This window comes from Pezoporus wallicus, unplaced genomic scaffold, assembly GCF_028554395.1.
Source record: "Pezoporus wallicus isolate ANWC-B61680 ecotype Strahan unplaced genomic scaffold, APGP_CSIRO_Pwel_v1 contig_13721, whole genome shotgun sequence".
Lineage (NCBI taxonomy): Eukaryota > Metazoa > Chordata > Aves > Psittaciformes > Psittacidae > Pezoporus > Pezoporus wallicus.
In genome coordinates, this window is record NW_026640870.1 from 40,638 (window position 1) to 67,581 (window position 26,944).

The 26,944-nt window shown below is 52.7% G+C and overlaps 4 protein-coding genes across 8 annotated transcripts in view; 2 read left to right on the top strand and 2 right to left on the bottom strand.

The window, feature by feature from the left end:
• Nucleotides 1-172: 172 nt before the first annotated feature.
• MIEF2 (mitochondrial elongation factor 2) lies at nt 173-4,009 on the top strand. The gene is made up of 3 exons (XM_057420895.1): nt 173-346; nt 783-960; nt 1,651-4,009. Exons 1-3 carry the CDS (start codon nt 200-202, stop codon nt 2,703-2,705), a joined length of 1,380 nt encoding a protein of 459 aa, XP_057276878.1. The 5' UTR covers nt 173-199; the 3' UTR covers nt 2,706-4,009.
• A 1,247-nt stretch (nt 4,010-5,256) lies between these two features.
• Nucleotides 5,257-16,452, bottom strand: TOP3A (DNA topoisomerase III alpha). The gene is made up of 19 exons (XM_057420884.1): nt 16,089-16,452; nt 15,018-15,077; nt 14,540-14,613; nt 13,899-13,974; nt 12,944-13,052; nt 12,511-12,654; nt 11,834-12,004; nt 11,508-11,608; nt 11,301-11,375; nt 11,100-11,182; nt 10,781-10,988; nt 10,458-10,643; nt 9,923-10,052; nt 9,390-9,503; nt 9,144-9,309; nt 8,581-8,724; nt 8,139-8,261; nt 6,962-7,695; nt 5,257-5,996 (listed from the first exon to the last, which is right to left on the bottom strand). Exons 1-19 carry the CDS (start codon nt 16,407-16,409, stop codon nt 5,818-5,820), a joined length of 3,198 nt encoding a protein of 1,065 aa, XP_057276867.1. The 5' UTR covers nt 16,410-16,452; the 3' UTR covers nt 5,257-5,817.
• Nucleotides 16,453-17,142: 690 nt separating this feature from the next.
• Nucleotides 17,143-22,804, top strand: SMCR8 (SMCR8-C9orf72 complex subunit). The gene is made up of 2 exons (XM_057420885.1): nt 17,143-19,613; nt 21,687-22,804. Exons 1-2 carry the CDS (start codon nt 17,275-17,277, stop codon nt 22,138-22,140), a joined length of 2,793 nt encoding a protein of 930 aa, XP_057276868.1. The 5' UTR covers nt 17,143-17,274; the 3' UTR covers nt 22,141-22,804.
• A 3,702-nt stretch (nt 22,805-26,506) lies between these two features.
• The window catches only part of SHMT1 (serine hydroxymethyltransferase 1), a 152,284-nt gene continuing 151,846 nt past the window's right edge, over nt 26,507-26,944 (bottom strand). For all 5 annotated transcript variants that reach the window (XM_057420892.1, XM_057420890.1, XM_057420893.1 and 2 more), the window contains exon 12: nt 26,507-26,816. In XM_057420892.1, coding sequence (XP_057276875.1) covers nt 26,647-26,816 — 170 coding nt within the window. In that variant the 3' untranslated portion in view covers nt 26,507-26,646. The remainder of the gene's footprint in view (nt 26,817-26,944) is intronic.

The window sequence follows — 26,944 nt, forward strand, 5'->3', positions numbered from 1 at the left end:
GGCCCTTCCGCGGTGACCCTTGCTCCTCCGCCGCACCCGGCAGCGGGAGCCTTTGACCGGCGGGGGAAGGTGAGCAGCGGGATGGGCTCCGTGGGGCCGATGGAATCCTCTCTCCGTTCCCTGGGTTCCTCTACCGGGAGGCAATTCCCTGTTGAGGGTGATCCCTCGCTGCTTCCTTTTCCCCCTCCGTAGGGTCGCCATGGGTGACTTCATGCGCCAGCGGAGTAAGCGGCAGGAGGACAACGGGCTGGGCAGTGTCCTCGATGTGCTGTTGGCCAACGCCAGGCTGGTGCTGGGTGTCACTGGGGCGGCTGTGCTCGCCATCGCCACGCTGGCCGTCAAGAGGGTGAGGGTGATGTGGGCATCGTTGGGGTTCAGGGATGGGGAGGAGAGGTGCCTTGCTCCCCAGTTACAAAACGCCTTGGATAATCCCTTGAGAATGGTGGAATGCCATGGGAATGGAGCAGCCCATCTTGCAGGGACATGGACATCCCGTTTTCCTGGAGCAGCACCCATTTGGGATATAGTATTCCATTCAGAGAGGCACCTTGGGTTCAATTCATCTTTGGAAACCTAGGAAGCAAACCTGCCCCTTTGTTGTTCCCTAAATTATGTTAATTCCCTAAATATTCCCTAAGTAAATTCCCTAAATTTTTGCCTATGAGGCTGTGTCTCCCTGTGCATGTACTAAGGGGGCTGGTGTCCCCCTTAGCTCAGGGTGTGACAGTGGAGAAGTGGTACAAAGCCACTAACTCATCCCTGTGTGCTTTCCTTCCCTGCAGCTCATAGACCGAGCCACCAGCCCTCGTGATGAGGGCGATCCCAAAGCCGAGCAGAAGACCCTGGAGGAGAGCTGGCAGGACCTGGCCTTGATCAAAGCAGCACCAAAACCTACCCAGAAGCAGAGAAGGGAAGACCTCAGCGAGCCCCTGCTCTCCCCAGCCCGGCCGCCAGCACCAGGTGAGGCTCATGGGGTACCGTGGTCAGGAGGGATCACCTTGGTGTGCTCCGGGCTGGCTGTGCCTGTGGTATGGAAGCTCTGTGTTATTTTTAGCTGGGTGCCCGGAAAGCTGAGCCTGCCCTGCTGGGAGGATCCCGAGCCGCAGCCCCATTTTAGGCAATGCATCTCCGATACCATCCCGGGTGTCTCGGCGTGGTGGGGGCTTTGTTTCTGCTGGAGCTGTGCTGGTTTCTGGGTCAGCTCTGCCTACAGGAAGGTGCCATCGGGAGCTGCTGCAGACAAAGGCTGCCTTGTCCTGCTCTGCCTCAAAGCGTTGTTCCAAGTGGGAAAGCAGATACCAGACCCGGAGCAGGGTTGTTTGGAGGATAAGGGCCGGCTGGAGCAGGCTCAGTGGGACTGAGGCTGTAGGGACAGTGGCAGTGAGCTCCTTGCCTGCTCTGTCCATCTCTACCTGGGTGTGAGGCTAGAAACTGCTGGGTTTTGGGGTTAATTTGGGCTCTGCCTTAGCTGAGAAGGGCTTTTAACACCAGAGGACTTGGTGATGGCATCTTAGCCACCCGCATACCCAGAGGGGTGGGATGGAAGCTGGGCACCCAATTTGTGCCTCCCCCTTGGCTATGGCAGAAGCTGTTGGTTGCAGGTATCTGCTCAGGGTCGTGACTTCTCCTTGCCCTGTCCCCTGCTCACAGAGCCCAGGGTCTGCTCTGCCCCTCTGGAGCCTCCTGGGGTCGAATCCATCCCTCGGCGCTGCCTCACGCTGCAGGAGAAGCTCCTCTCTCACTACAGCAGCCGTCTGGCTGTACTGGAGGTGGAAGCATCCCTCGCCCCACAGCTGGCCAGGAACATCTGCATCCAGCTCCAGAGGTTCCTGCGGAGCAAGTGCCCGGAGCTGCCCTTCGGAAACCTCTTCCTCAGCGGTGCCCTGCTCGATGGCCTCGGGGCTCTGGCAGCCGATCACATCCACATCATGCTGCCCGTGGTGCTTGACACCGCGCTCTGGAGCCTCATCCCAGGGGAGGACACCGTGGTGAGGAACCCCCAGTATTGGATGATCAAGAGGACTGATCTGGAGTATTTCCCTCGTGGGTGCAGCCCCTGGGACAGGTTCATTGTCGGTCGGTACTTCTCCTCCAACGTGCTCAATGAGAGCCTCCACAAGCTGCTGGTGGCCTCCATCAACTGGCCTGCTATAGGCAGCCTGCTGGGGAGCATCATCCACCCAGTTGTGGCATCCCAGGAGCTGAAGCTGGAAGTCAAACATGAGCAGGTCGAGCTGAGCATCGCCCTCTTCCCAGTGGTGGAAACGGAGGGCAAGGTTCTTCTGGCTGCTCCTCCTGAAGGATTAGTGGAGAACCTCTGGCTTGAGAGCTTTTACAAGGCAGAGGTGTCGAAGGTGAAGGAGCTGGATGCTGCTGATGCTGGGGCTCGGCAGCACTGCCTCCGCATCCTCAACGGCATCTGCAAGAGCCATCCCAGCCTGCACAAACTGAGTGGCAGCCCCTTGACCCACACCATCCTTCACCTCAGTGCCACCAGTTCAGACTGGGCAGAAGAAAGCCTTGCTGAGAGGTTCCAGGAGGTGCTGGAGGAGCTGGTAGGTTACCTGGAGCAAGGGGTCCTGCCTTCCTATTTCAACCACAAAATCAACCTCTTCTGCGAGCTGCTGGAAGAGGAAATCGATGAGATGGGCTTCATGCTCTACAGAGCCATAGCCAAGCCGGAGCTGCTGCTGAAGGAGCAATGACTTGGTGCGTTGGGAGCTCCCATATGGAGGGTGTTCCTCACCCATGTGCTGCTCCCATGAGAGGGTGGCGATGCTTCTAGTTGACTAGTGAGTAAGAGGCAAAGTTCTTGCACTTTATGAGGAAACAAAGCATTTTCTACCTGAATAAAAGGTGCCTGAGCAGAGGTGGGGGTTGATGTAAGAAGCCTCTTATGGAGGCTCTGCCGAACCTGGGTGAATGCAGCCCACACCTCCAGTACCTGCAGGTGAGTCCTGTCCTCTGGGCATTGGGAGCCAATGTGCAGCATGTTTGGCCTCTGGTTCCCTGTGCCCTTTGCCTGTTATAGTGGTCAGGCTCCCCTTGTGCTCCAAGACAAGCTGGAGGGGAGCAGTTCCTTGCTGCTGCTGTGTCCTGCATACCCAAAGGTGCAGCATCGTGGGTGCTGGATGCACCAGCCCCCAGCTTAGTTTTACTGTGCCATGCTTTTTGGGGCTGTAGGGTACCACCAATCCAAACTAAGCCCACAGCCCTCACCTGGGTGGTTGTGTGGGCACTTGAAGGTACAGCTATAGCAAAGGGGGCTGCTTTGGAAGCCCTTTGAGCTGCCAAAAGGGCAAGCTCAGCCCTACCTCTACCAGTGTTGGCTCTGCCCTGAGGAAGAGATGTGCTTCCAGCAGTATTGGGCTTCATGGCTCTTGTCCCAGTGGGTGTTTTGCTGGAAGAGGTGGTGGCAGGAAGAAAGCTGCTGATTCCCTCAGTGAGGCTGCAGCAGGGCTGCTGCCCCCTCCCCAATGGGCGGGCTGCTGCTCATGTCCATCTGCAGGTACCTGCTGCTCTGCACCCAACCACAGCAATGAATGTTCCCTTCCTGTCTGTCCAGTGACCTTTTCACTCGTGTATTGCTGCTGTCTTGAGGTCCTGTTCCCCTGCAGCCCCATGCTGTGGGGCAGGAATGATGTTCTGAGCAGAGCACTTGCGAGAACTGATTGATGCTTTTTATGAAGGAGGTGTAGTTTTGTTTGGGTGTTGTGTTCTGTTTCCTTCCTTCGCGTGGCTGCTGTAGTAGGCTTTGGTTCTGGCTCTAGGCCCAGAGTGAAGGAATATCCTCTTCTATTTAATGGGAAGAGCTGTTTTTGCACGCTGGTGGAGATGGAGAAATCGTGTGGGCTTTGGGAGGAGCAGCTCTTGTGGTTTAGTTTTCTTTACGGCTGTATTTATGGCAGGAAAATAAACCAGCTTTTCCTCTTAGTCTGGAGATGATTTCAGTTTGTTCCTCCAAACCCCTTCCCAGGTATTAGTGATGAGAATAAACCTTCCCTGTGTATGCTGGTTCTTGTGTCAGCTCTGTTCTGTCTCCTTTCCCGTTCCAAGGGCTGAGGTGAGCCCTGGCTATGGTGAGAGGAGGGTATCCCTCACTGCATGGAGAGCTTGGTGATGCTCAGACCCCATCCTGCAAAGCCTTTCTCTTCTTCCAACCTCCTGTTTACCCCTGGCTGCAGCATGAGCCCTCTGGACATGGAGCTTGTGCCATTTACCTGAGCGCTGACCAGGGCTAGACCAGTAAAGCCAGTAACAGCCGATGCCATCAGCAACACCCCACTGCCTGGGTGCTGCACCACTTTCTGCTACTACCAGAGGCTCCTCCTGTGCTCTCACCAGCAGTGATTGCATTACAAAGCCTCCTGATCCTGGTATTTTAGCTGGCAAGAATGTATTTTTAGGCTGCAGCTGTTAATTGTGGGAGTGAGTAGGACAGGGGAATGCAACCCAAGTTCTCCTCCTCACACTCCATAGTGTTTTAAGCACAATAGTGATGGACTGCTGCACAGAAAAAGGCTCTCTTCTCTTTCATGCAGACCTTAATGTGAATGTGTGTTGCTGTGCTCTGCTTTGAGCAACCCTCTGTAAGTGCTTCAGCCTCCTGCCCTCCATGTGCTGCTGCCTGTCACCCTCAGTGCTGACCCCAGGGAGCTCATCCGTGTCCAGGAGCAGCATCAGGGGCCTTGGGGATATGCTCTGTGCTATCCTCTGCCAGAAGAGGATGCAGGAATCTTGTGATCTGCTCTCTTTGATGTACAGAGGAAGCTCCCACAGAGAGGAAGGAGGAGGCCTGGCTTCCCAAGGGAGTTCAGTATGGAAACCAGGACCTCCCTTCAGCTCTTATCTGTCCTTCCCTGTACAGCAATGCTGCAGAGCTGGTGAGCTAAACCCACATTCCCTACCCCTCTGCAGCTCACTCCTGAATAACTGTAGGGAGTTTCTCCTAAGAAAGCTTCTGTATTGTTCTTATGAGTGGAAAGAACAAGGTTTGGGTGGGTGCTTTCACAGTAATAGCTTAACTGCTTTAAGTAGGAAGGAATAATAAGGTAGAGTTAGGGTATCTCTGCATCCCATTTAAGAATTAAATAAATTTTAATAAGAAACTTATTAGCTAGACAAAAATAACTCCCATTAGCTAGCAGCACCCCAGAGGCATGGCTGAGGCTTGGGGAAGAACTTGGTTTCATATTCAGGAGCTGTTTGAAATGAAGGCTCTTGCTGAGCACTGCAGCTGAGCTTCCCTTCCAGGGCAAGCTCCTCCGAACCTGGCCCTTCTTGCCTGTGGGGACAACCAAGGTAAGGGGTGCAGTGCTGTGACAAAGAGAAGGGGGAATGTTCTTCAGGGAACATCAGCTTAGAAGGGGACTTAAGATAGATTTCCACACTGTGGAAAGCCAGGGACTGAGAGCTAAGTGGCCCTGGTGCCTCTCCTAATGATAATCCAGCTTTACCTTGTATAGGGAGGCTGGGTACAGCTGCCAGCGTAGCAGGAGCTGTGGGTGGACTCAATCCAGTGTTGGTTTGTCTGCAGATGCAGTTTCCAAATGCCTCCTTGAAATGTTCAGACTCTCCCGAGCAGCTCAGCAGAAAAGCAGCTCAAAACAAAGGCTGACTCCAGTAAGGGAGCCACCTTTCTTAGCTCAGGCACATAATGCATGGGTGAGCATGGAACCCCTTGGCAGGAGCAGCCTGCAGCCAGAAAACACTCAACAGGCTTGGTTCCAGGCTCCAGTTCCTTCCACAGCAGCTGCTCCTGTGGCAGCTCCTCACAACCTTGGACCTTGCAGGCTCTCAAGGGATGTTCACCCAGGCTCAGTGGTTTTGAGGGCAGGTTTTCCTAGTGTGGCCAGGCTGGTGGCAAATGCTGCAGGTCCGTGGTTTCTTGGCAGTGGCTCCCGAGAAGAAGCTGCCTGGTCTCTTGGCTTTGCTTCCCAACCCTCTTGACAACCCACTGCTGTCAAAATGGTTCACAGAGACATCTCCAGAAGGCCCTAGAGAGAAACAACGTGCATGTAAGTACCTTTGAAAGCAGGTGAGAAACAGGAGCTAAGTTCAAAATGGCAGATCAAGGATTTCACTACCTCAGCCACTTGGATTATACCTGAAATTATGCTTATTTAAGCTCTGAACAGTTAAATGTTACCCATTTGTCTTGCAGCATTAGAGGAATGTGGGAACAAAGCAGGGAAACTGATCTGCCTGGTTACATGCTTTGGCCTACAGCTAAAGCAGAAACAGAGCATCCCAGAGGAAAACTTAGGGTTTAAACAGTTTCGAAAGCTTTATTCTATCCCTTTAGGCTCAAATGTCTGAGAAGGAGGAGGAAGGCTTCTCTCAGACGACATCTCCACCCATCTCTCTGCTTACTGTCCCTCTGTGTGAGTGTTCTTTCTTTTGCAGCCTTATTTTGTGATTATTTTTAATGGGTATTTGCTTTCAGCATCTCTCCACAGCAGCCACACTCAGTTTGTCAGCTCTGATCAAAGCTTCAGAAAGACTTGGCCTTTCTCTGTATTCCTAAAGTAGGGCAGAGGGAGTAGCACCGTTTCCCTGCCACGACAGAATGGGGTTTCCCCCCTCCAAAAGTGGTGCTGCTGCTCCAACTCTGCAGCAAGTTGGTACCAGCTCTCACAAAGCTGAGCTCCAGAATTTGGGAGGACAGATTCCCAAACAGTGTTGGAAAGATGGGCTTTATCCAACAGGTCATGGACAGAGAGATGCTAAAGATAACTGATTGGAGCTCAGCAGATATATGGCTGGAAAAGGTAAGCCAGACTTGGTTGTTACAAGCAACATCTGCAGTGCTAGAATGCTGCTGCCAGATGGTTTAAAGACAAGCCTGAAGTCTGTTAAATGTATGAGTTGCTACAAGAGCTGTGGTAGCATGAGAAGTGTGTTCAGTTCAGCATCAAGAACAGCCTCTACCCCTTGTGTTCCACCTCGAGCCTGGCCTTACCTGGAACTGTGTTTTCATCTGCCCACTGGAAGAAGCCACACTGCTGCTCCCGGGGTTTTGAGCACGTGTGGAACTGCCTCCCTTTGTTGGGCCCATCCTTTTGGACAGTGCGTGTGACAGCTGGCTGGCCACAATTGCACACTGTGCCGCCTCCTGAATCAGAGCTGCTGCTTCCAAAGAGCTCTGGGCCTCTCCCTCCTCCTCCTGGGCGCTGAAATCCTGCTGGGCCCCTTCCTGCAAAGGGCTGGGGAAACGCAGAGCCCCGTGGAACCGCATTGTTTCTGTCCTCTGGCTGCTGATCAGCCCAGAGAAAGAAGTTGCAGGTGCTGGCGCTGCATTTATAGAACTGCCTGCCTTGGTTGGGCCCCTCTTTGCGCACAGTGAGCAGCAGGGCTTCATTCCCACAGTTGCACACCACTGCGTTGTTCCCATCGTCTGGAGCAGCTGAAGGAGCAGGTCTGGGCGTTCTCATGGAGCTCACAGAGAGCAGATGTCTTGGTGCCAGGTTTGTGGTCCCCCTCATGTGCCTGTTTTCACCACTAGCCCTGTTAAAGGAGTTGTTGACCTGCAAGTGGTTGGTTTCCTGGCTGGCTGATGATGGAGGCTGGGATGATCTGTGTAAGTACTTGAGGTCCAAGAGCTCTTTGAGCATGTCATCACAGCCTCCAATGCAGCCGACAAACTCCAGGGGCATCACGGGTGGAACGCTGCCTCTCTTGAATTTAAACTTCAGTCTGAAAGGAAAGGAAGACCAGAAGTGTCTCAGTTCACACTTCTCATCATAGGATCACAGAATAATTAGGGTTGGAAAGGAACTTAAGATCAAGTTCTAACCCCCTGCCATGGGTAGGGACACCTCACACTAAACCACGTCATCAACAGGCCTCAATTTGGACTTCAGTTTTTACATTGTGGGGTTTCTTCTGAATTCTGCTATACTATATAGCAGAATATGTAGTGTGTATATGTATATATACATACATATATTTACAGAATATATACTATAGAGGGTTTTCCCAACCCCTCTTCTTTCTATCCCCAAGCCAAAGCTGCTCCAGCTTTCCAAGACTGCAATGGAAGATGGTTGCTCAGCCCACGAAGCCTCTGGTCCTGATGGCTAACATGGAGTGTCCAAGGGGCTGCATTTCCCCAAGGTGGGGTAACTGGTCTGACCTACCTGTGAACTGGATGAGGTTTACACACAGCACAGATGCTCTCATCCCTGGCCACATCCAGCACAAAATCAGGAAACCAGACTGCAGTTTTACAAGCTGGATAGCCCATGCAGCTGAGGTAGAACCTGCCGTGGGACAAAAGCAGTGCATGAGGAAGAGGCAATGTGAGGACAAACAGAGATCTGTTCTCCTGTCTTCTCACCATCAGAAACTGCCAAACCAACTATTCTTAAGGGAAAATAGGTATTTGAGAGGTTCAGCTGAATCCACACAGCTTATGCAGCTGGTGGAGTGAACTAAATGCAGCCCAAGTTGTCATGCTTGCTGCAGAGGGGAGGCAAATGAACACCATCTAGAACCAGCACAGAAAACACCAACCAACACATGAACACCACCACAGACCAGCCCAGAAAGCCACTTCCTACAGCAGGGAAGATCACCAACCCGCCGTTCTTCTTGGTCTTCAGCACCATGTCATTGTTGCACTGTGGACACTTCCGAACGGAAAGAGGCGTTGCTGGATAGACCTCCTCCTGCTCTGCACTTCCTGTGGCTTCTCCAAAGTACTGAGCCAGGGCCTGGTCCAACCTATAGAGAAATCAGCAGAGCATCCTGTGGGTCTCTCCTGCAAAGAGCAATCGGGCACTGAAGTGAATTAGTGCCTGCTGCCCTCCTCACAGCCCCTCTTGGCTTCTCCACCAGGATGCTGGTTCAGCATCATGCTTCTGGAACAGGCTAGGGGTAGGTACAACCTGACAAGAGGTCAGTGCATGTTGCTATCTTCTTCACCCAGCTCTGAATTTAAACTTAAGGGTTTAAACCAAGGTGAGCATACAGTTGGCACCAGCTCATGATAGCATGCCAAGCTGTGTGAGTCATGCATGCAAATGCCTACACACATGAGGCAGAGCTCCAGGGAAGCTGTGACAGGATCCCACTCCAAGCTGAGCCCTGGATGAGAAGCCAGCAGCTCCCAAAACAGCAACCAGAAGAGGACAAAGACCCACTTGTTGGCTCTGGCCACAGCTTCGATGAAGACTTGCTTGTACTTTTGGACCTGCTGCTGCAACACCGCAGACTTGTCTTTTTTCCCCTCACAGATGAGTTTCAGATCAGCCTCCAGCTCAGCTCGAAGGTCAGGCTTGGACATCTCGTAGCCCATGGAATCGTAGCCTGAGGAACATACCGTGTGGTAAGCGAAAAGAAGGAGCCTGTAAGGAACCTGCCATGTTCCTAAGGGAGACTGCCCTTACCTTCCACCAGCCCCATGCCCAGGTGGCCTGGGAGGAACCGCTGATCGTCTGTGAGGCCCACGTACATCCGCGTCTTTATCGTCTCGATGTGCTCGGCGTGAGTGGCGTCAGTCCCTGAAAGCAGCAGACAGGTTGTCAGGCAAAGCAGGTGCCAGGAGGTGTTTTCCCCTGTGCCTAGTGCAGAGGGCAAGGTGCTAAAGGGACAAGGAGACAAGTTATGGTCAGGAGCAGCACTGCCCTTGTGTCCCACTGGCACTGAGGCCAGCAAGGTGATGGCAGGCACAGCCTGGAGCCTAAATCACACATCTCTCCAGGCAATGGAGGCCCTCTGCAGCCTCCTTACGATCTCTGGACTTTGCCCACAGGTTTCAACTATCCATTTGTTCTGTACATTTAAGTGATTTTTATCTGAAGGGACTTTTAGAGAGTCTCTTACTCTGAGGGTGGGACAGAACTGCTGTTAAAGAGATGCTGAGAAGCAGCTTATGAATAAAGCTTCCAAGAGCAAGAGAGGCCACGCTACCGATACTGACCAATGCCATGCTTCTCCATGAGAGCAATGAGATCCGCTTCTGTGAGGAGCAATGGAGGGCTGGTTTCCCCATCCACCATCTCCACCGTAGTGGGCTGAAAGCGAGACCCTTTCTGATACAGCGGGATAACCTGAAAGGAAGGAGAATCTCTTTGAAACTGCCCTCTGCTCCAGTCACTGAAGACAAAACGTCACACTAACACTGCTGTAATAGAGCAGCACCGTGCTCGGGAGGAGATCCACCCTCAGGCCCAGGACGAACTGCCAGAGACACCAATGGAACACCAATTGCAGCTCCTCTTGGTGAGTAAAGTCCATCCCACAGCCCTGTATGGTCTTTGCTGTGGTGTCAGAAGGAAAATAATCTCTCCAAAGCTGGCACAATAAAGCAGCAGAGATGTCTCTGAGTGAAACAGCCAGTGGGCCAGGTAATTGTCAAAGAGTGTTCTGTAGAGGGGTCTGAAGTTGGCAGTGAAAAGCTATTTTAAGCTTCAGGTACTTTAGCTTCTCCCATCTATGTTATTCGAGGGCATTACCTTATCACTCCACTTGTCATAAGGATAGACTTCCAGGTAATTTCGGGCCAGGATCATGAGTCCTTGAGCAACGAATCGCTCGCAGGCAATGTCAATCTCCACGGTGGTTTCCTGGCCCTTGGCATCTTGAGAGCAGCAAGCCAAGAAATGGCGCACAATGAACTCATACAGCCTCTGCTCGTTGCCCTAATATCAAACAGTAAGAAAGGGTCGGTGTCCTCCTATGTTGATAAGGTGTCAAGTGAGATCTCAGGTGAGGTTACTGTGCTAATAACCATCTTATCAAGACTTCATTTATCAACCTCTGCCTTTGTTAAACTCACCTGCAGGTTAGCAGTGTATTTGGTGGGGTGAATGGGAGGGTGAGCCTGATCTGATTTGTTTCCACTCCGAGGGGTTGGCCCACCCTGATCCAAAATCCTCTGTGCAAATGCTCCCCAGTTTGGGTCCTGCGTTTGCTGTTGAACTAAGGCAGAAAGGTTCAGTTCCTTGGGGAAAATGTTGGTCTCGGTTCGGGGGTAGCTAATGAACCTTAAGAGGAAAAAAAGCAGCACTTTCGGAGGTGCTCTGAGATGGTTTTGGCCTAAAGGCCTTTTACTTTTGAAACACTTGAGTTTACCAAGCCAAATCTGGCTTCCTTACCCTTGAGTATAGAGTTTTTCTGATATCCTCATGGTTTCCTTTGCATTTATCTTTAGTTTGCGGGAAGCCAACTTCTCAAGTTCCTGCATTGGGAGGAGCCAGAACAAAACAGAGGCATTGGTGCGTAATTCAGAGTGGTGAGTAAAATACCTGTTCAGAGCTTCCTTCAGGTTAAGTCCTTTCAGCACAGTTCAAATGTACCACAGTGTCCAGGGGCAGGGGCCTCCATTTGCTCTTGGGCTTGCTCCCAACCTCGACAACAGTTGCTACTGGATCCTAAACACAAAGAAATCCACAAAATCTCCTTTAAGAGTGTACTCAAACTGTTCTTTCAATGCCTTCAGCAAGACCCATGCAGGAAGTGTTTGGCTGATACTGGATTATACAACTATTGACAGGCTTTCCTACCTCCATACACATCTGGTAAAGGACCAGGCATGCTGTGTGATTAAAGAGCCGGTTCCTCTTCCAGTTGAAGACCACGTTGCCATCTTCATGATCATGTGTCACTGTGTTGAACAACAGATCTGAATGTTATAGTAGTAATACAATGGAAATACAGCAAGGGAAATAGAGGCGCTATTGGGAAACCTTTCAGTTCTGCTTAGCAGGCATAGGAAAGGAAGAGGAAACCACCTCTGCATCACTGTTTGGTTGTTTCCCTGATGTTCTTCCTTTCTATACACATCAAACCCTCTAAGACAGAGCCCAGGCCAACTCTGCCCCAAGTATACCTTTTATTTTATAGAAAGCTTCAGGAACGAAGGCCTGGATGGCTTTAAAGCGTTCAACTACAAAGCCCAGCGTTGGGAACTGGCAGCTACCATAGCTGATGAGCTGGTCTGCTAAGATATCGGGGAAGATCTTCCTCAGCCTCAGTGTCTGGAATCTGGTGAAGGCAGCACCTGTGAAAAGAAAGTGGACCCCGCAAGTGAATACAACAACACTGACCGATTACCACAACACTTCAGATGGTTCTTCTTAATACTCTGAGTATTAATTTTACTCTAATGTTCAGTTGCAGAAGCCTGTCAGTGTTGCATGAGCTATACACTTAGCGTATCCTTCAAAGAGCATGGTTCCAGTAAAACATGAGATGTGGTGCGGTTGTATCTGATCTAATAATCAGATTTACAACACTGCAGAGGGCATTTGTCTTGTGTTGAGGATACAGTAACAGATGATTTCTAAACACCCTTTGCCAGGCTTTAACAATGTGCATTCAATGTGGTTAGATGAGAAGTGAGGAAGAGCCTTGTTTGTAAAGCAGTCTAAGGGAGCGCATTTAGAGACTACACACTGCTAACAAAGCTGTCCCCTGCCCACCTACCACAGTTGGTCACCTCCTGTTAGTAGAGGTGTATGAGAGGGCCTGGCAGCCTGCTCTCATCTCCAGGGCATGTTTACATACCTATCCTGAGGTCCAGCTCCTGCCTGACATCGACAGCATCACTTGTTTTTTGATCAGGTTGGGTGAGGTTCTCGCAGGCTGTTCTGACAGCATGGAGTGTGATCTCTGAGAAACGGGCTCGGAACACACAGAGGTTTGGCTTTACTGTCACAGGAGCACAGAGAAAAAAAACAAATCAAACAGTGGCTCCAACACCAATGGAAAGGAGCAATTAATAAACAGCCATCTTCAAATGAGCGTGCTGTCAACCTGTTCTATAGTGTTCCAATAGCTGACCATGGTTCTGGACTATCAGAGCTACATATTTAACAGCCAACATTTAACCTGGGCACAGGAAGATCGAGAACCTGCCTCTGCTACAAGTTCTCTGAGCAGCAATACCTGTCACATCAGCACTTTAATGGAACTCGGATGAAGAAGCTGCTCTACGCACCAGCTTTGCAAACGTGAATGATCTCAAAGCCAATGTTCTCTCCTTCTCGGTCACAGTCAGTCCAGATCACCAGAGCCTGGCACTGCTGGATTTCTCGTTCCAGGGTTCTCTGAGATGAGGAAATACCACACACTGAGATATACCAGGCCACTTGCTTTGTCATTTAGCTTTAGAATGAAACTGAACATGAAATACAACGTGCATCCATAGAGACTGTTGAAATAAGGTTTTGTAATTGTGTGTCTCATGAGATCAGGCAGCTGTCAAAAGAGCTGAGTCATTTATTTACATCTGACTCTGTTATAAAGCATGGCTTGGCTCGGATCGTGCCACCATTGTGCTGAAAATGGCATTTTTTTGGTCAAATCGAGATGCTGTTGCCAATTCCACCTTGTTGGAAAAAATATTTCTACTTTTAGCAAAGCAGCTGTTCCTTTACTGCTCTAATGTTTCTATTCATTAGGGACTGTAGTGACAGGACAAGGGGTAACGGGTTCAAACTTAAACAGGGGAAGTTTAGACTGGATATAAGGAGGAAATTCTTTCCTGTTAGGGTGGTGAGGCACTGGAATGGGTTGCCCAGGGAGGTTGTGAATGCTCCATCCCTGGCAGTGTTCAAAGCCAGGTTAGACAGAGCCTTGGGTGGCATGGTTTAGTGTGAGGTGTCCCTCCCCATGGTAGAGGGGCTGGAACTGGATGATTTTAAAAGCCTTTCCAACCCAAACTATTCTATGATTCTATAATGTACATGAGCAGGAGACTTTTGATGTCACAAACAGCATGTGTGTATATATATATATATATATATAGTGCTATGATACACAGGAGGAATTTGTTAAACCACAGGAAGTTGGATGTTAAGGACAAAGGTACAATTGCCCTCCTGTCTGAGGCAATGTTTGCAGAACCTCTGACCTCAAAAGAGTTTCAGGGGAACCTCTTAAAAACAACATACCTTGATATCCACGTAGTTTTCAGGGCAATACTTCTCAATTTCAGCATCAAAAAGAGCTAGAGGGTTGCAGCTATGCCTAGGAAAGAGGATAAAGAGCGTGCATAACAAAAACTAAAGCATCTGTTGTGAGACATCTAACTGCTGCTGTCTTGTGAGGAAGTGCTGTTCAAGTACTGGAATTAATATGTTTTGTTGCGGGCCTCGTCTTAGCATTTCATGGGAACTCTATGTTGTCTGAGTTACACTTAAAAAGCAATGGAAACAAAAAAGCAACAAGGGAAAACAGCCAATCTGGAAGGCTGCCCTAAACAAGCAGCTTCTCTTATTTCAAGTGCAGAGAACAAAGGGGGAGGAAACCAGAGAAAGTGCCTCACATCCTGGGGACAAAGGACACAAAAGCATCTCTCAGGTTTCAGAATCAGTTTAATTCCTTAGGTCTGCCTTAATGTATTTTAACAGTATGAAGACTTCAGGGGGATTTAGCAGTCTGAAGACTGTAATTTGAAGTAACATTATATTCTATGTCGAATTTGGTACTCATCATCCTGCTCTGCGGCCGTGTCAGAGTCCCTCCTGCTCTGCTTAGCTTCGGGTTGAAAGCAGATGACAGCTCCCTCCTGTGAGGGGTACCATGTACTCACCATTTGCGAAAGGGCATCTTGAAGTCATGAGCCAGTAAATGTCCTGACACAGATGTCATCACCATAGTAACGTTCTGCAAGAGACAGAGCAAGGTAGTCAGTGCCCATCCTTTGCTAAAAGCTACCCCCAGGCCCAAGATCTTCCCTCAGTTCTCGATTTACACAGTCAGTGACACCTCCCTCCTGCTAATACAAAGCTCTTCTTTCTACTGACAGCCAAATCTATGGCCTTTTCCTCAATTCCTTTAGGAAGCTCTCAGTTTTCAACAGCAACATCTTTCTGACTGATATTAAACCAAACTGAAAGATGTAAAGCGATGACCCAGGTCAGTGCTTGAGCCAAAAAAAGAACATCTGACTTTTCCTCACCTTTAGACAAAATGACTCCATCACTGGATATGGTTTTGTAACTTCTAACAAATGGCTTTTAATAATTGGTATTTTGCATTTGTAGGAGCAGAATGAAGGGAAACTCTACCTGGCCAAACATCTGGTAGTCGTATTCGTAGATCTTGTTGAACTTGGATAACCCTTCTCGCTGGAAGGAAAAGGAAAAGGTCCTGAGTTTCTGGCTGCTGCAGGAAACCAAACTCATTCTGCTTCACTTTATACATGTGTTTATACATGCCAGAGCAGAGAGAAGTATGGGGAACGTGAAAACCAGGTACTGTACTTAATAGAAATTGCCTATACCATTTATAGAGAGACATAAATCATGCTTTTAAACATTAAGAGCACTTTAAACCATATGTAAGAGTATAGTAAACCATGCCTGAGGGGGTACCAGGGTTATCTCCCCATTGAGAGTGTCAACAGTAAAGAAGAAACTTATTTAATGGGGCTGGTCAGTTATACTCCTGACAAACAACTGTCCTGCTCTGGGTCCCCAAAATTATGTTCTGCCTGAGGCTCATGGAAGTTTCTAGATTGCATATTGCTGCTTTTTCTATGCAAGCAGAATGCCATCTTCCTTGATTTGCAGTGTCAGCACTCAGGCTCTCAGTAACACCTTTGATTCGAACTAATTCTAGTCTAGAAGCACCTTCTAGCTCTCAGCTTGGAAATACCAAGTGAGTACACACACTGCTAGTCACAAAACAAAGCAGCAGCACAGACCATCTTTGCTTTATTGTGTGCACTCCAGTGAACCCCTGACACTTGCTGAGGCTGCAGAAGTGGTGCTCTTTGACTGGGAAACGCAAGCCAGATGGTTTCAGTTCCTGAAGCCTTTCACACCCACTGCAACTGGAGGAGGAGCACTGTGGAGCTCTGAGCCTGGAGAAGGCTGTCCAGACAGAGGAAGCACAGCTGGGGAGCCGAACCCCAACAGGAAAAAGGATCCAAGGCTCCCAAATACATTTGGGCAAAGTTATTCTTGTACTCGTGTATGGTCAGAAGCAGCCAGAACACAAAAGCAGTGTGAGATGTTGCCTGTGCTGATGGGAGCTGCCCATGCTCTGTTGGGGCTACCACACAAGATGCAGGCTGCGACGCTGATGCCAGCTAAGCCGGCCCCAGGTGCGAGGCCTGAGCTGTGGCACATCCCTACCCGCCGCATCCTGCTGTTGGAGAGCAGCTCCGCGATCCCCCGAGCAGCATCGTTCTTCTCGGCCACGCACAGCACCTTCCGGATCCTCTGCAGCGCCGCGTCCTCCGCAGCGCGGGAGAAGAGGCGCCAGGGCTGGGGCAGCATCCTGAGCCCGCCGCCGGCCAACAGCCTCGCCCGGGCCGTCATCACCGGGGACGGCGGGAGCTCGGCCGGGGCGCGGGCATCCTGCAGGCCCTGCCGGGGGTGCACAGCGAGCGCTGAGTCGCCATTCACGGGCCCGCCCCGCCTTTGACAGCCGGGAGGGGGCAAAGGCACCCTCATTGCTGGGGGAGGCTTCTCCCCGCTGTCAGAAGCAGCTCCCGGCGGGTCCTGCCCGCTCGCGGACCCCCGTACCCCGCCTCCTGCCCGCCCTATGCGGGTCAGGGCAGCCCCACACATCCCTAACCCTGTCCGGGCTCTCCTCAGGCCCCTCACTGCTGGAGGCGGCTTCTCCCCGCTACCGGGTCCCCGTACCCGCCCTCCGGGCCTCCCTCAGGCCGCGGCTGCCCCATACCCACCGCAACCGGGCCAGCGCACCCCCAGTACACCCCTAACCCCTCCGGTCTCCCCTCACCGGAGCAGCCCCCTCTGTTCCTCGCCCCCCCAGCTCTCTCCTCACGCACCTCCGCGCTCTGTCGCAAAAAGTGGCGGGACGCGGCGCGGTCGCCCTCGCTCTGCCGTAAAGCGCTAAAGGACTACAACTCCCATGATGCTCCTCGCCGCTCCGCTCCCGGTTGCCGTCCCGCTCCGGTTTACCGTTCCGCTCGCCGTTCCGCCCCTGTTTACCGTCCGCTCCCGGTTGAATTAACGCGAAAGGATGGCGGCGGCTTAAAAACAACGGTAAAGAGGGAAGGGGGAGGCGGCGGTGTCTCCTTCGCTTCCTGCTGTCGGGGTGAGAGGTGACGGCGTCATGTGATCCCAAGATGGCTGCGGGGCTGCGGCGTCCGTGAGGGCCGGCGGCGGAGCGGGGCCGGCGGGGCCCGGCCATGGCCGAGGCGTGAGGAGGCGGCGGGACACCAACGGGACACGTGGTGGGGCCCAGCGGTGGGACACGGGCTGCGGTGGGGCCTCCCGTAGGGCCCGGTGGCGGCGGGGGGGGACCGGACGGGGCCTCGCTGCTCCATGTCGGTCCCGTCCTAAGGGAAATATGATCAGCGCCCCCGATGTGGTGGCGTTCACCCGGGAGGAGGAGCTGGAGGATGAGCTGTACAGCGAGCCGCCGCTGCCCGAGGAGTACTCGGTGCCGCTGTTCCCCTTCGCCGGCCAGGGCGCCAACCCCTGGGCCAAGGTGGCCAACTCCAAGTTCAGCCGGGATTTCATCCTCATCTCCGAGTTCTCGGAGCAAGTGGGGCCTCAGCCCCTCCTGACCATCCCCGAGGATGCCAAAGTGTCGGGGACTTTCGATCTCAATTACTTCTCCCTGCGGATCATGTCTGTGGATTATCAGGCCTCCTTCGTGGGGCATCCTCCCGGCTCTGCGTACCCGAAGCTGAACTTCGTGGAGGATTCCAAAGTGGTGCTTGGGGACTCGAAGGAGGGAGCCTTTGCCTACGTGCACCACTTGACTCTCTATGACCTGGAAGCCAGGGGGTTCGTGAGGCCCTTCTGCATGGCGTATATTTCTGCTGATGAGCACAAAATCATGCAGCAGTTCCAGGAACTCTCTGCTGAGTTTTCCAAGGCCTCCGAATGCTTAAAGACAGGGAACCGGAAAGCTTTCGCTGATGAACTGGAAAAGAAGCTGAGAGATCTCGACTACACCAGGACCGTCCTGCACAACGAAACCGAGGTGCAGAAGAAAGCCAACGACAAAGGGTATTACACCACCCAAGCCATTGAGAAAGCCAACGAGCTGGCCAGTGTGGAGAAGTCCATCATCGAGCACCAGGACCTGCTGAAACAAATCAGGTCGTATCCCTACAGGAAGCTGAAGGAATCCGACTTCCACCCTTACGAGCCGGAGTGTGCGCTGCTGGATCAGGCCAACGCGGGCTGCGATCGGGACCCCACTACCTCCGACCCTGCTGAAACTCCCCTTTACACACATGTGCCGTCCTATACCCCCAAGCTTATCAAAGCCAAGTCTGCCAAATGCTTTGACAAGAAGCTGAAGACGCTGGAGGAGCTCTGTGATGTGTATTTTTTCACCCAAACCCTGGAGCAGTTGCACCAGATCGAGAGGACTTTCAGAGGGGATGTGTGCTACCTCCTGACAGAGCAGATCAGCAGGGCCCTGCTAAAGCAACAGACCATAACTAACTTCCTCTTTGAGGATACGTCTTGTCTGGATGAAAAACCACCTGGAAAACAATACAGAGGCTGCCAGGGGCACAGTCACGATGCTAGAGATGGAAAGTGTGCGGAAGAGTTCCCTGCTCCTACAGTGGTCATCAGCTTGGGAGCCTACAAGTCCAGCGTGGAGTGCGTGCCCATTAAGATGGAGCAGGAAACTGAGGACTCCCAGGAGCCCCAGATGAGCGAGTCTGTGACGTTTGAGCACCAGGAGAACCTGGATTACCTGGATGCAGACCTCAAAGGCAGCATCAGCAGCGGTGAGAGCATCGAGGTGCTGGGAACGGAGAAGTCTGCCTCTGGCTTGCCCAAGTCGGAGAGCCAGGCCAGCCTGCCCGTCAGCCCCAGCCCTCAGGTGGCCAGGAGCAAGGTGGGCAGCAGGAGGACCGTCAGCGAGGACAGCATCGAGGTCCTCAGCATGTGTCCTTCCGAGTCGCTCATCCCGGAGGATTTCAAAGCGAGTTACCCAAGTGCCATTAACGAGGAGCCCTATGTGGGGGATGAAGAGGGAGGCCTCCGCTTCACCCCCAGGCTGAACCTGGATGACGCTGACGAGCAGGAAGATGTTTCACAGCAGGAGAACTTGGTGCAGGTGGATTCTGCTTGTTGTATCGGGAAGGAGAGCCCCAACTTCCTGGAGCCTCTGCCTGACCTGGGCCACAAGCCCTGCGATGAGGATGGGGTGGTCCGGATCCCGCCGCAGCCGTACCGGGCATCCGAGCCGGGGCTGCATGGGAGCTTCCCCTCCCACGATTGCATCTCAGGGGGGCTCCTGCCCTACGAGCTTGACTCTCGCTACATGGCAGGCAGCAGGGAGGTCAGTAAGAGCAGCCTGGATGAGTGCTCGGACTCCACGAGCTATATGAGCAGCGCTGCCTCCACGTGCTCCGACAGGACCCCCTCTCCAGCTCACCCTGCCTGCCAGGGGGCTGACAGGCACAAGAAGAAGGCTGGGCAGAACGCACTGAGGTTCATCAGGCAATACCCCTTTGCCCACCCTGCCATCTACTCCCTGCTCAGCGGCAGGACCCTCATCGTGCTGGGGGAGGAGGAAGCCATAGTCAAGAAGCTCGTGACGGCGCTCTCCATCTTCGTGCCCACCTGCGGCCTTTATGCCAAGCCTGTGAAGCACTGGGTCACCTCCCCTCTGCACGTCGTGGATTTCCAGAAGTGGAAGCTGATCGGGCTCCAGAGGTAAATCCGGGCTCTGTTTGCTGTGTCACGTTGGGTGGGTTTAATGCAAACATCATCTCCTAAGTGGGAATTTCAGGGGGGGAAATTCGTGTGCCCCCAAAGGTCGCTGCCAGCGCCATGAATTTCTGCTTGCGGGATGTATTTTGAAGGGGGATTTGTCTCTTTCCATCCAGCCTCACTTAAGCATTGATATTTAGAACATCTGTGTGCATTTTGGCTCATGCTAGTGTCTTGGCCAGGAGGTTTCCCTCTAGTTTAGGTCTTAGCCTGGCAAAGCAGAGAACAAACATGAGTCCTGCTGGTTTCCAGGAGGATCTAAGAGTGCTCCTGGAGTTCCTTGTGTGCTCTGTTCCTGCTGAAACTCCTGACATTTCTAGCTGGAATTTAGGGGTTTAAGTGGATGCTTTGATACAAGGAGGGTTTTTCCTTGTGCACCCTAATGAAGGGATGAGGTGCAGTAGGTCAGAAATCGGACCTTGGGCAGTGTTGGTGAGGGTGTGCAGCTGGGTGTCATGGTGTGGAGCCCTTTGGGGAGTGCAGATGGACAAAGGCTTATTTATAACAAGCTTTAGTGCAGGAAAATAGCTCCGGGGAGCTGTGGTGTTGGGATTGCAGGTCAGATGCAAAGTGAACCTCTGCTCAGGGTGAAGACCATCACCCCTTCCCCACCATCCAGACCTCAAATGTGGCTTCGTGGTTTATATCAACAAACAGCAGTTGCTCAGCTCTCAAGATTTCATCCCTGCCTTCGTTAGGAAAAGGGTTTTCTTTGTGTGTGTGTTACCAGGATGTGTTTGGTGCTGCGGGTGCGTGACAGGGAATGGCCACTGCCGTCACAGCATGAGTCAAAGCGGCAGCCCCATTGCCCAGAGCCTCCTGAAAGCCTGTTTCTGAGCAGTGTGAAAACCAAACCATAGAGAAGGCTCTGGGCTGCTGAGAATTGAGCTGCTGGGGGTTGTGGGGGATGAAATGAACTCAAGCTGGGAGTTTCCCCTCATGTCTGTGCTGGGGAGGCAGGATGACAGCTCCGGAACCAGCACTCCCCAACTTCCCTGTCTGTCGGTGAGGTTTTTTAAAGCCCCAAGTGTTCCCTCCTTGCTCAGTGTTTGTGGTTAATTGCAATTTCTATAAACTAAAGGCATTCTTATTTTGGAGCACTGCTTGTTACGTGTGTCAGTCATTTCAAGGCTCCTCATGGAATGCTAATGACCTGTTGAATTTAATGATGTTTTGCTCTCAGCCAACCATTTGGACCAGGGCTTTGGGGAGGCTGGATTCATTCCTCTGGTTCAGGACACTGTGTCTCGAAGGCCAGACAGTGCCTGGGCACAGGAGCAGCCCTGACACCACGAGCTGGGGCTCCTCTTTGGAGGCTGGGAGCTGTCTCTCAAGCGCGAGCGACTTTACCCACGCAGAACTGAGGAACAGAAGGCAGAGCTGGTGTAGGCTTGTCATTTGCATTTAAATAACATACATTTGGGCTCGTTGGGTAATTGCACGTTGTGAACAGTGCTGGGGGTTGGCACCTGAATGAGAAATGGCCAGGCTCAGCCAGGGAATGTTCTGGTTTAAGGATGGTTCCCTTTGGAAAGGAGGAAGGTTTTGCTGCACTCAGGGCTTTGACGACCTCAGAGCAGCTCCCTCCCATAACAGTGATATGGGGCGGCGGGGGGAGTAAAGCTCCTGTCAAGGATGGGGGGCAGGTTTGGGGTTTGGATGCTGCTTGTCACATCCAGAAGGAAGATTTGCTTCCGCTCACCAGAGGTGTCCTATTGCTCCCACTCCTGCCACCGAGGGAGGAAGCTGCCCCATGATGCGGTGGTTCATGAAGCAGCACATGGACAATGTGGATGAGGGCACGTAGGGATCTATGGATTGAGGTTCCTTTGGGATCTGGCAAGTTGGAGAGATGGTTTGGCTGGTCTTTTCCCTGCTAGCCTCTGTTTCCTCGCGGAGGCTCGTGCACCATGTCGTGAGCTAAGGGAAAGTCAGTGCAGTAGAGGGGCACGGACACAACCTGCCGCTTACCTGCGGGGTCCCCTCCAGCCGTGACCTCTCTCTTTGCTGTTCCAGGACGGTGTCTCCTGCCGGGGTGAACGTGCTGCACGCCCTGAGCCGCTACAGCCGCTACATCAGCATCCTGGATGCTGACAGCAAGACTCTGCGCTGCCCTCTGTACAAAGGCTCCGTGGTGTCCCGGCTGGCGGATCACCGCACGCAGATCAAGCGAGGAAGCACCTACTACATGCACGTCCAAAGCATCCTCACCCAGCTGTGCTCAAAAGCCTTCCTCTTCACCTTCTGCCACCATTTGCACCTTCCCATCAGCGAAAGGGAACCCGAAGAATCCATCGTGAGTCGCAGGATGAACTTTCTGAAGCTTCAACTGGGCCTGGTCAATGAAGACATCAAGATCGTGCAGTACCTGGCAGAGCTGCTGAAGCTGCAGTACCTTCAGGAGCCCGGGCAGGGGCTGAGCCCTCTGCTCCGCTTTGACTACGTGCCCAGCTTTTTGTACAAGATCTAGCCTCCTGGGGGCTGTCTGCACTGGGGTCTGACAGAGCTCATCCCTGCTTCACATCGCTGTCTGCGGTAGCTCTCATCCATCAGGAAGGGGTGAAGAAGCTGACGTGTTTGTGAGCGTCTCTGCTCCACAGAAATCCATGTCTCAGGGACTGGATTTCTGTTCCCTATAGCCAAGAACGTAGATGTTCCATCACCTAAACCACCGGGCACTCTGTAAATGTTAGAAGGGGCACTGTTAACTTTTCATGGCAGCATCCCAGGGGGAATAGGGCATGGAGAGAGGTGGGCTGTGTCGGGGATCAATACTAGTGCACAGCCCTCAAAACACCAGTGCTCTGTATGCTTCTGCCAGATCCCTAAATGCTCTTGGTCCCTTCCATGGAGCCAGGATGGAGACGTGAAGGTTTTAATCCACCAGTGTCTCATGTGAGCATAGCTCAGAAGCTCCCTGGCAAGGTGGCAGCTTGCAGTTACCCATCCTTGCTGTGTTTATCCAAGTTCCCTGGTGCTTCCTGGGACAGGTTGTCCCTGGGTGGGTGGGAGCACAGTGGATGCACATGTGCTTCCCTTCAGAAAGTGTTTTGCAGTTTCTCTCAGCCTTGTTAAGATCCAGAACGTGGAAGGCTTCACCTGCTGCCATGAATGTAGAGCACTGTGCCTTGTAACTTGTCATGTCCTGTTTGCACCTCTGAGAAGGGTGGGAAAGAGCTGGGAATCATCAGAGCACATGAGGTTGAGGGAGGCCTTTTAAGTAGAGAGAAAGGGGCTGAAATGAGTTGGGGAGAGCCTCGTTTTCAGGTGCTTTCTGTGATGGGGGGGATGGAACAGTGCAATGAAGTGATGCTGTGAGGCAGCAGGCTGGTAGAGCAACTGCCTGGCTGGTGAGGTATAAGTGCTCAGGAGAGATCAGGGACGGATGTACCAGGTATCTGTAATAGCTTATTTTGCTTGGGTTTATTTCTGGCATGGAGTTGACTTCTGTGCGGTGTGGCGCAGCAGGGTCAGTGTCACTGCATGCTGCTTCTGGCCTTTGTCCTGTCTCCTAGGGCGCTCCTGGGTAGCTCTGGATGGGGCAGGACTGTTCTCTGAGCCTGGATGCTGAGGGCTTTTCCTTTCAAAGCTTCTGTGCTGCTGCCTGTGCCATTAAGGTTGTGCCACTGGCATGGTGAGAGCCCCACATTGTTCCTGTCAGTGCTGGGGGCACAGCGCTTCCATATGGAGTCTCGGAGGAGATGCTGCTCCTTGGCCACTCATACCAGGCTGTGGTCTGCTCTACCCAGTGCTGTGTGGCCAGAGCAGCCCCTGTGGTACTCCTCAGCAAGAAAATCCTTGCTAGGAAGGTAGCCTTGGTTTTATTTGTGTTTTAGCACTGATTATGGGGGGAGAAGAGCTGCGATGGTACAAAATGAGCTGATGTTATTTGCTTTGGGTTTATCTCTTGCTTTAAACCTCTGTTTCTGGTGATGCTGTGAAGCAGTGCTGGAGGTAAAGGTGATGTCCCTTCTGAGCCCAGGGAAGGTTCTGCGTACAGACGTGTCTCAGACCCACTGATACTGCTGGGAGAACCACATCGCCCCAAAACCAGTGTCCTAAAGGCAGGGAGGTTCTTTGGGCACCAGCGTCTGCAGCTCAGCACCGCTGCTGCCTCTCTCTTCTTTACATTCAAGGCTGTTTTAAACGTCAGTGTTGTTTCTGGTGGTGCACAGCGAGGTTGTGGTATACTCTCCAGAGGGATTTCCAAGGTCAGGGATTGCGGGTTGAGGTCACAGAGGGGAAGCAGCGTGGCTGAAGGTGAGCAGAGTGCTTGTGGCAGGGCTGACTGCCTTTAAAGCACTTTTAAAGGCCTCTTCCTTTCTGGATTGTGCCCTTGTGTCGTGTGTGAGCTGGGCCTGCTGTGAAAGACTTCCGTGTCCATCAAAAAGGTGATTTGAGGTGTCCCCTGCTCCGTTTGTGTGCACCCAAACGGCTTCCACACCGAAGCTGAGGCGAGATTCCCCAGGGAAAGAGGCATCTTGGTGAATGAGTAATGCAGGTGACACGAGGGAGTCAAAAGCTCCTGCATCCCTCCTGGAATGTGGCTCTGGAGGAGGGCTCAGTGTGGGAGCTGCTTTCCTGCTGACTCACTGCTGTCTCCCTCCAGGCTGATGGGTGAGCTCTTGCTCACAGTGGTCTCGACCTCTGGTGTTCAGCTGCACTCATAATGGATAAAGAACTCATTGCTCTCTCTATCAAAGCTGATGTTCAAGACCCGTGTTGAGCAATACTTGCACCACCGCCTGCCTGACCTGCTTCATCTCCGTGCCATATCTCTGGTTGGGGAGGATGCCCTGGGTACCTGTGTCATAACAGGAGCTCTGCACTATCTGCAGCTCTGCTCTCAAGCAGGAGCTGTGGGGAAACACCTCTTGGGGTGTTTGGTCTCCTCAGTCTGGTTTACAGCAGCAACATGGGCTCTGGGAAAGGGGGAATTGCGTGGGGCTGTGGCAGCTTGGTGCAGCCAGAGCCTTGCTGCTCATGGTGCCTCAATGGCAGCAGGAATTGGGGGAAGTCCGAGTGCTTTGGGTGGTTTGAGAGCTCAGTTCCTCTTCACTCAGTAATTTCTCTGTCTGACCCTTGCTCCCGTACAGAGCAGATCCCTGTACTGGCACTTTAAGACATTTCCCTCATCTTCACTGTGGTACCTCACTAGTTTCCGATAGAAACAGACTTCCACTCCTCGCACTGACAGCTCCCGCAGGGAATCTTGGCCTGTGTGTGTGCAGCTTCCTCCCGGTGCAATACTGCCCATCCCTCCCTCAGCTCTGCATGGCCCTCGCTGCTTCCCTGCGTGCTGCCAGCATGTTCCCATCTCCCGCATGGCAGCTCCGGCTTCCTCCTCTCGCTGCTGGCTGTCAGGGAGGGGAGGTGTTGAGCCTGATGGAGCTCCCCTGTTCTATCCCCTCTGCCTGGGAGGCTCCTGTTCTTCCCCTGCTCTGCTCTAGCCCAGAGCTGCCTGCAGATCCCATCCCGAGGAGGGTCAGCCATAGGAGTAGGCGATCTCAACCCTACACAGCACTCACTCCTCAGAGAACAGTGCTGGGATTTACTTCCATCCGGTAGCAATTACTTCTGAGCAGCTCCTAAAAGCTGCCTTGCCTTGACAAGGGGAAGTACTGCCTATACTCTAGCAATATTCACCACATTGTACAGGGTGGGAGTGGTGTTTGAGGGTGGCAGTTGGTGGTTCCATGTGCCCAGGCCAGTTGTTTGGGTTCTATTGAGCATGGGGGGCCCGGAGCCCCCATTCTGATGGTGGGTGACAGCCCACGTGGTAGACTTGATGTCTGGCATTACAAAGGCTCCTGGATTAAGATGTGATGGGGAAGTCAAAGCTGCTGAGGGGGAGAGTGCCCCAGGAACACAATGGTTGAGGAGCACAATGTACCCCATAACAGAGGGGTCCCTGGGATGTGTTTTAACTGGAAGGCAGAAACAGGGTACCCGGTCCCACCGGCGCCTCGGTGCCAGCACAGGGATGGGGCCGGGCTCAGAGCCGCCTCTGAGGGCTTGCGAGGAGGCTGTGCTGAATCCTCTCATCTCATTTGAAAGCACTGTATCCTATTCCTGCATGTGGAGTTCAGTGTGCGCGCGTGTGCCTGTGCGTGCTGAGTGCTTGTGGCCATAGTTGGAGCGAGTGCGAGCGGGAGGAATCCAAGCAGCACGTGTCAGTGTCGTGGCTGTAAGGGTGTTAAACCCCGGGGTTTAACAAGATGTCGACACCAAATGAAGGCGTCTGAAAAATGTACTTTTAAGGTTAAAAAAAAAAAAAAAAAAGAAAAATTATTTATTTGGGTTCAGATATTTTTGAAATACAAAAGAAAAAAGCAAACGCAACAAAGGAATCGCCTGTGGTTTTTAAAGCTTCTACTCCTGGTCCTAGGTTGTGGGTCCATTCCTCGTTTGAGCGTGCTCATTAAAACGTGGTTCTAACCTCAACTTTGTGCTCGGAGAACTCAGAAGATCCCAGAGACGCGGGATAGGATGGGATGGTGATCCCAGGAAGGCTCCTTGGGGACAAGACCTTGGCCTTGTCCAAGCCTGTGGAGGCTGGAAGGTGCAAATGGAGAGCAGGGAATCCTTGAGGCTGAAAGCAGGGGGGCTTTTAGCAGCACTGTCAAGGCTCTTGTGCAGCTGAGCACTGCACATGTGGCTGCAGGGGGGTGGCTTCCATACAGGTGGCCCCCGTGTCCCTCCTGCGTGTCCTCATCTACTGCTCCATGGCCATGAGAGCTGGATCAGACCTGACCATGGGGCAGAACGTGCTTGGTCCTTATTGTAACACTGAGTGGTGAAGGGGCTGGTGCCCCCCGCGGGGGTCCTGTGCCCCAAACGAGGAGCTGCTGCTGCTGCACCACAGTTGGTGCCAGCGGGGAGGTAGATGCTGGGAGGAGGCACCGGGGTGTGTTGGTCTCTGTGCTGCATTCCCGGGTACTTCCGCGGCTCCAGGAGCGGGGAGGGTGCATTCCCTTTACAGGACCGGCAGCCCCGGGAGTGGGAAGGTCCCTGCAAAGGCCTCCACCTCCTCCTTCAGCGCCTTCAGCTCCTTCCGGTATTTCTCTTCCTCCAATTTCTCCTTGAATTCCTTCAGCGTGGCCTTAGGGCTCATGTCCTTCTGCACCCGCAGCGTCAGCTCGATCCCTGCCGGGGGGAAAGATGTGATGCTCGGTGCTGTGCACCCCACTGCAGGGCTGGGGCTGCTCCCCAGAACACAGGGGAGGGAAGGGGTCGGGATGGGAGGGAAGGAGGAGGATTGGGAGGGACTCTGC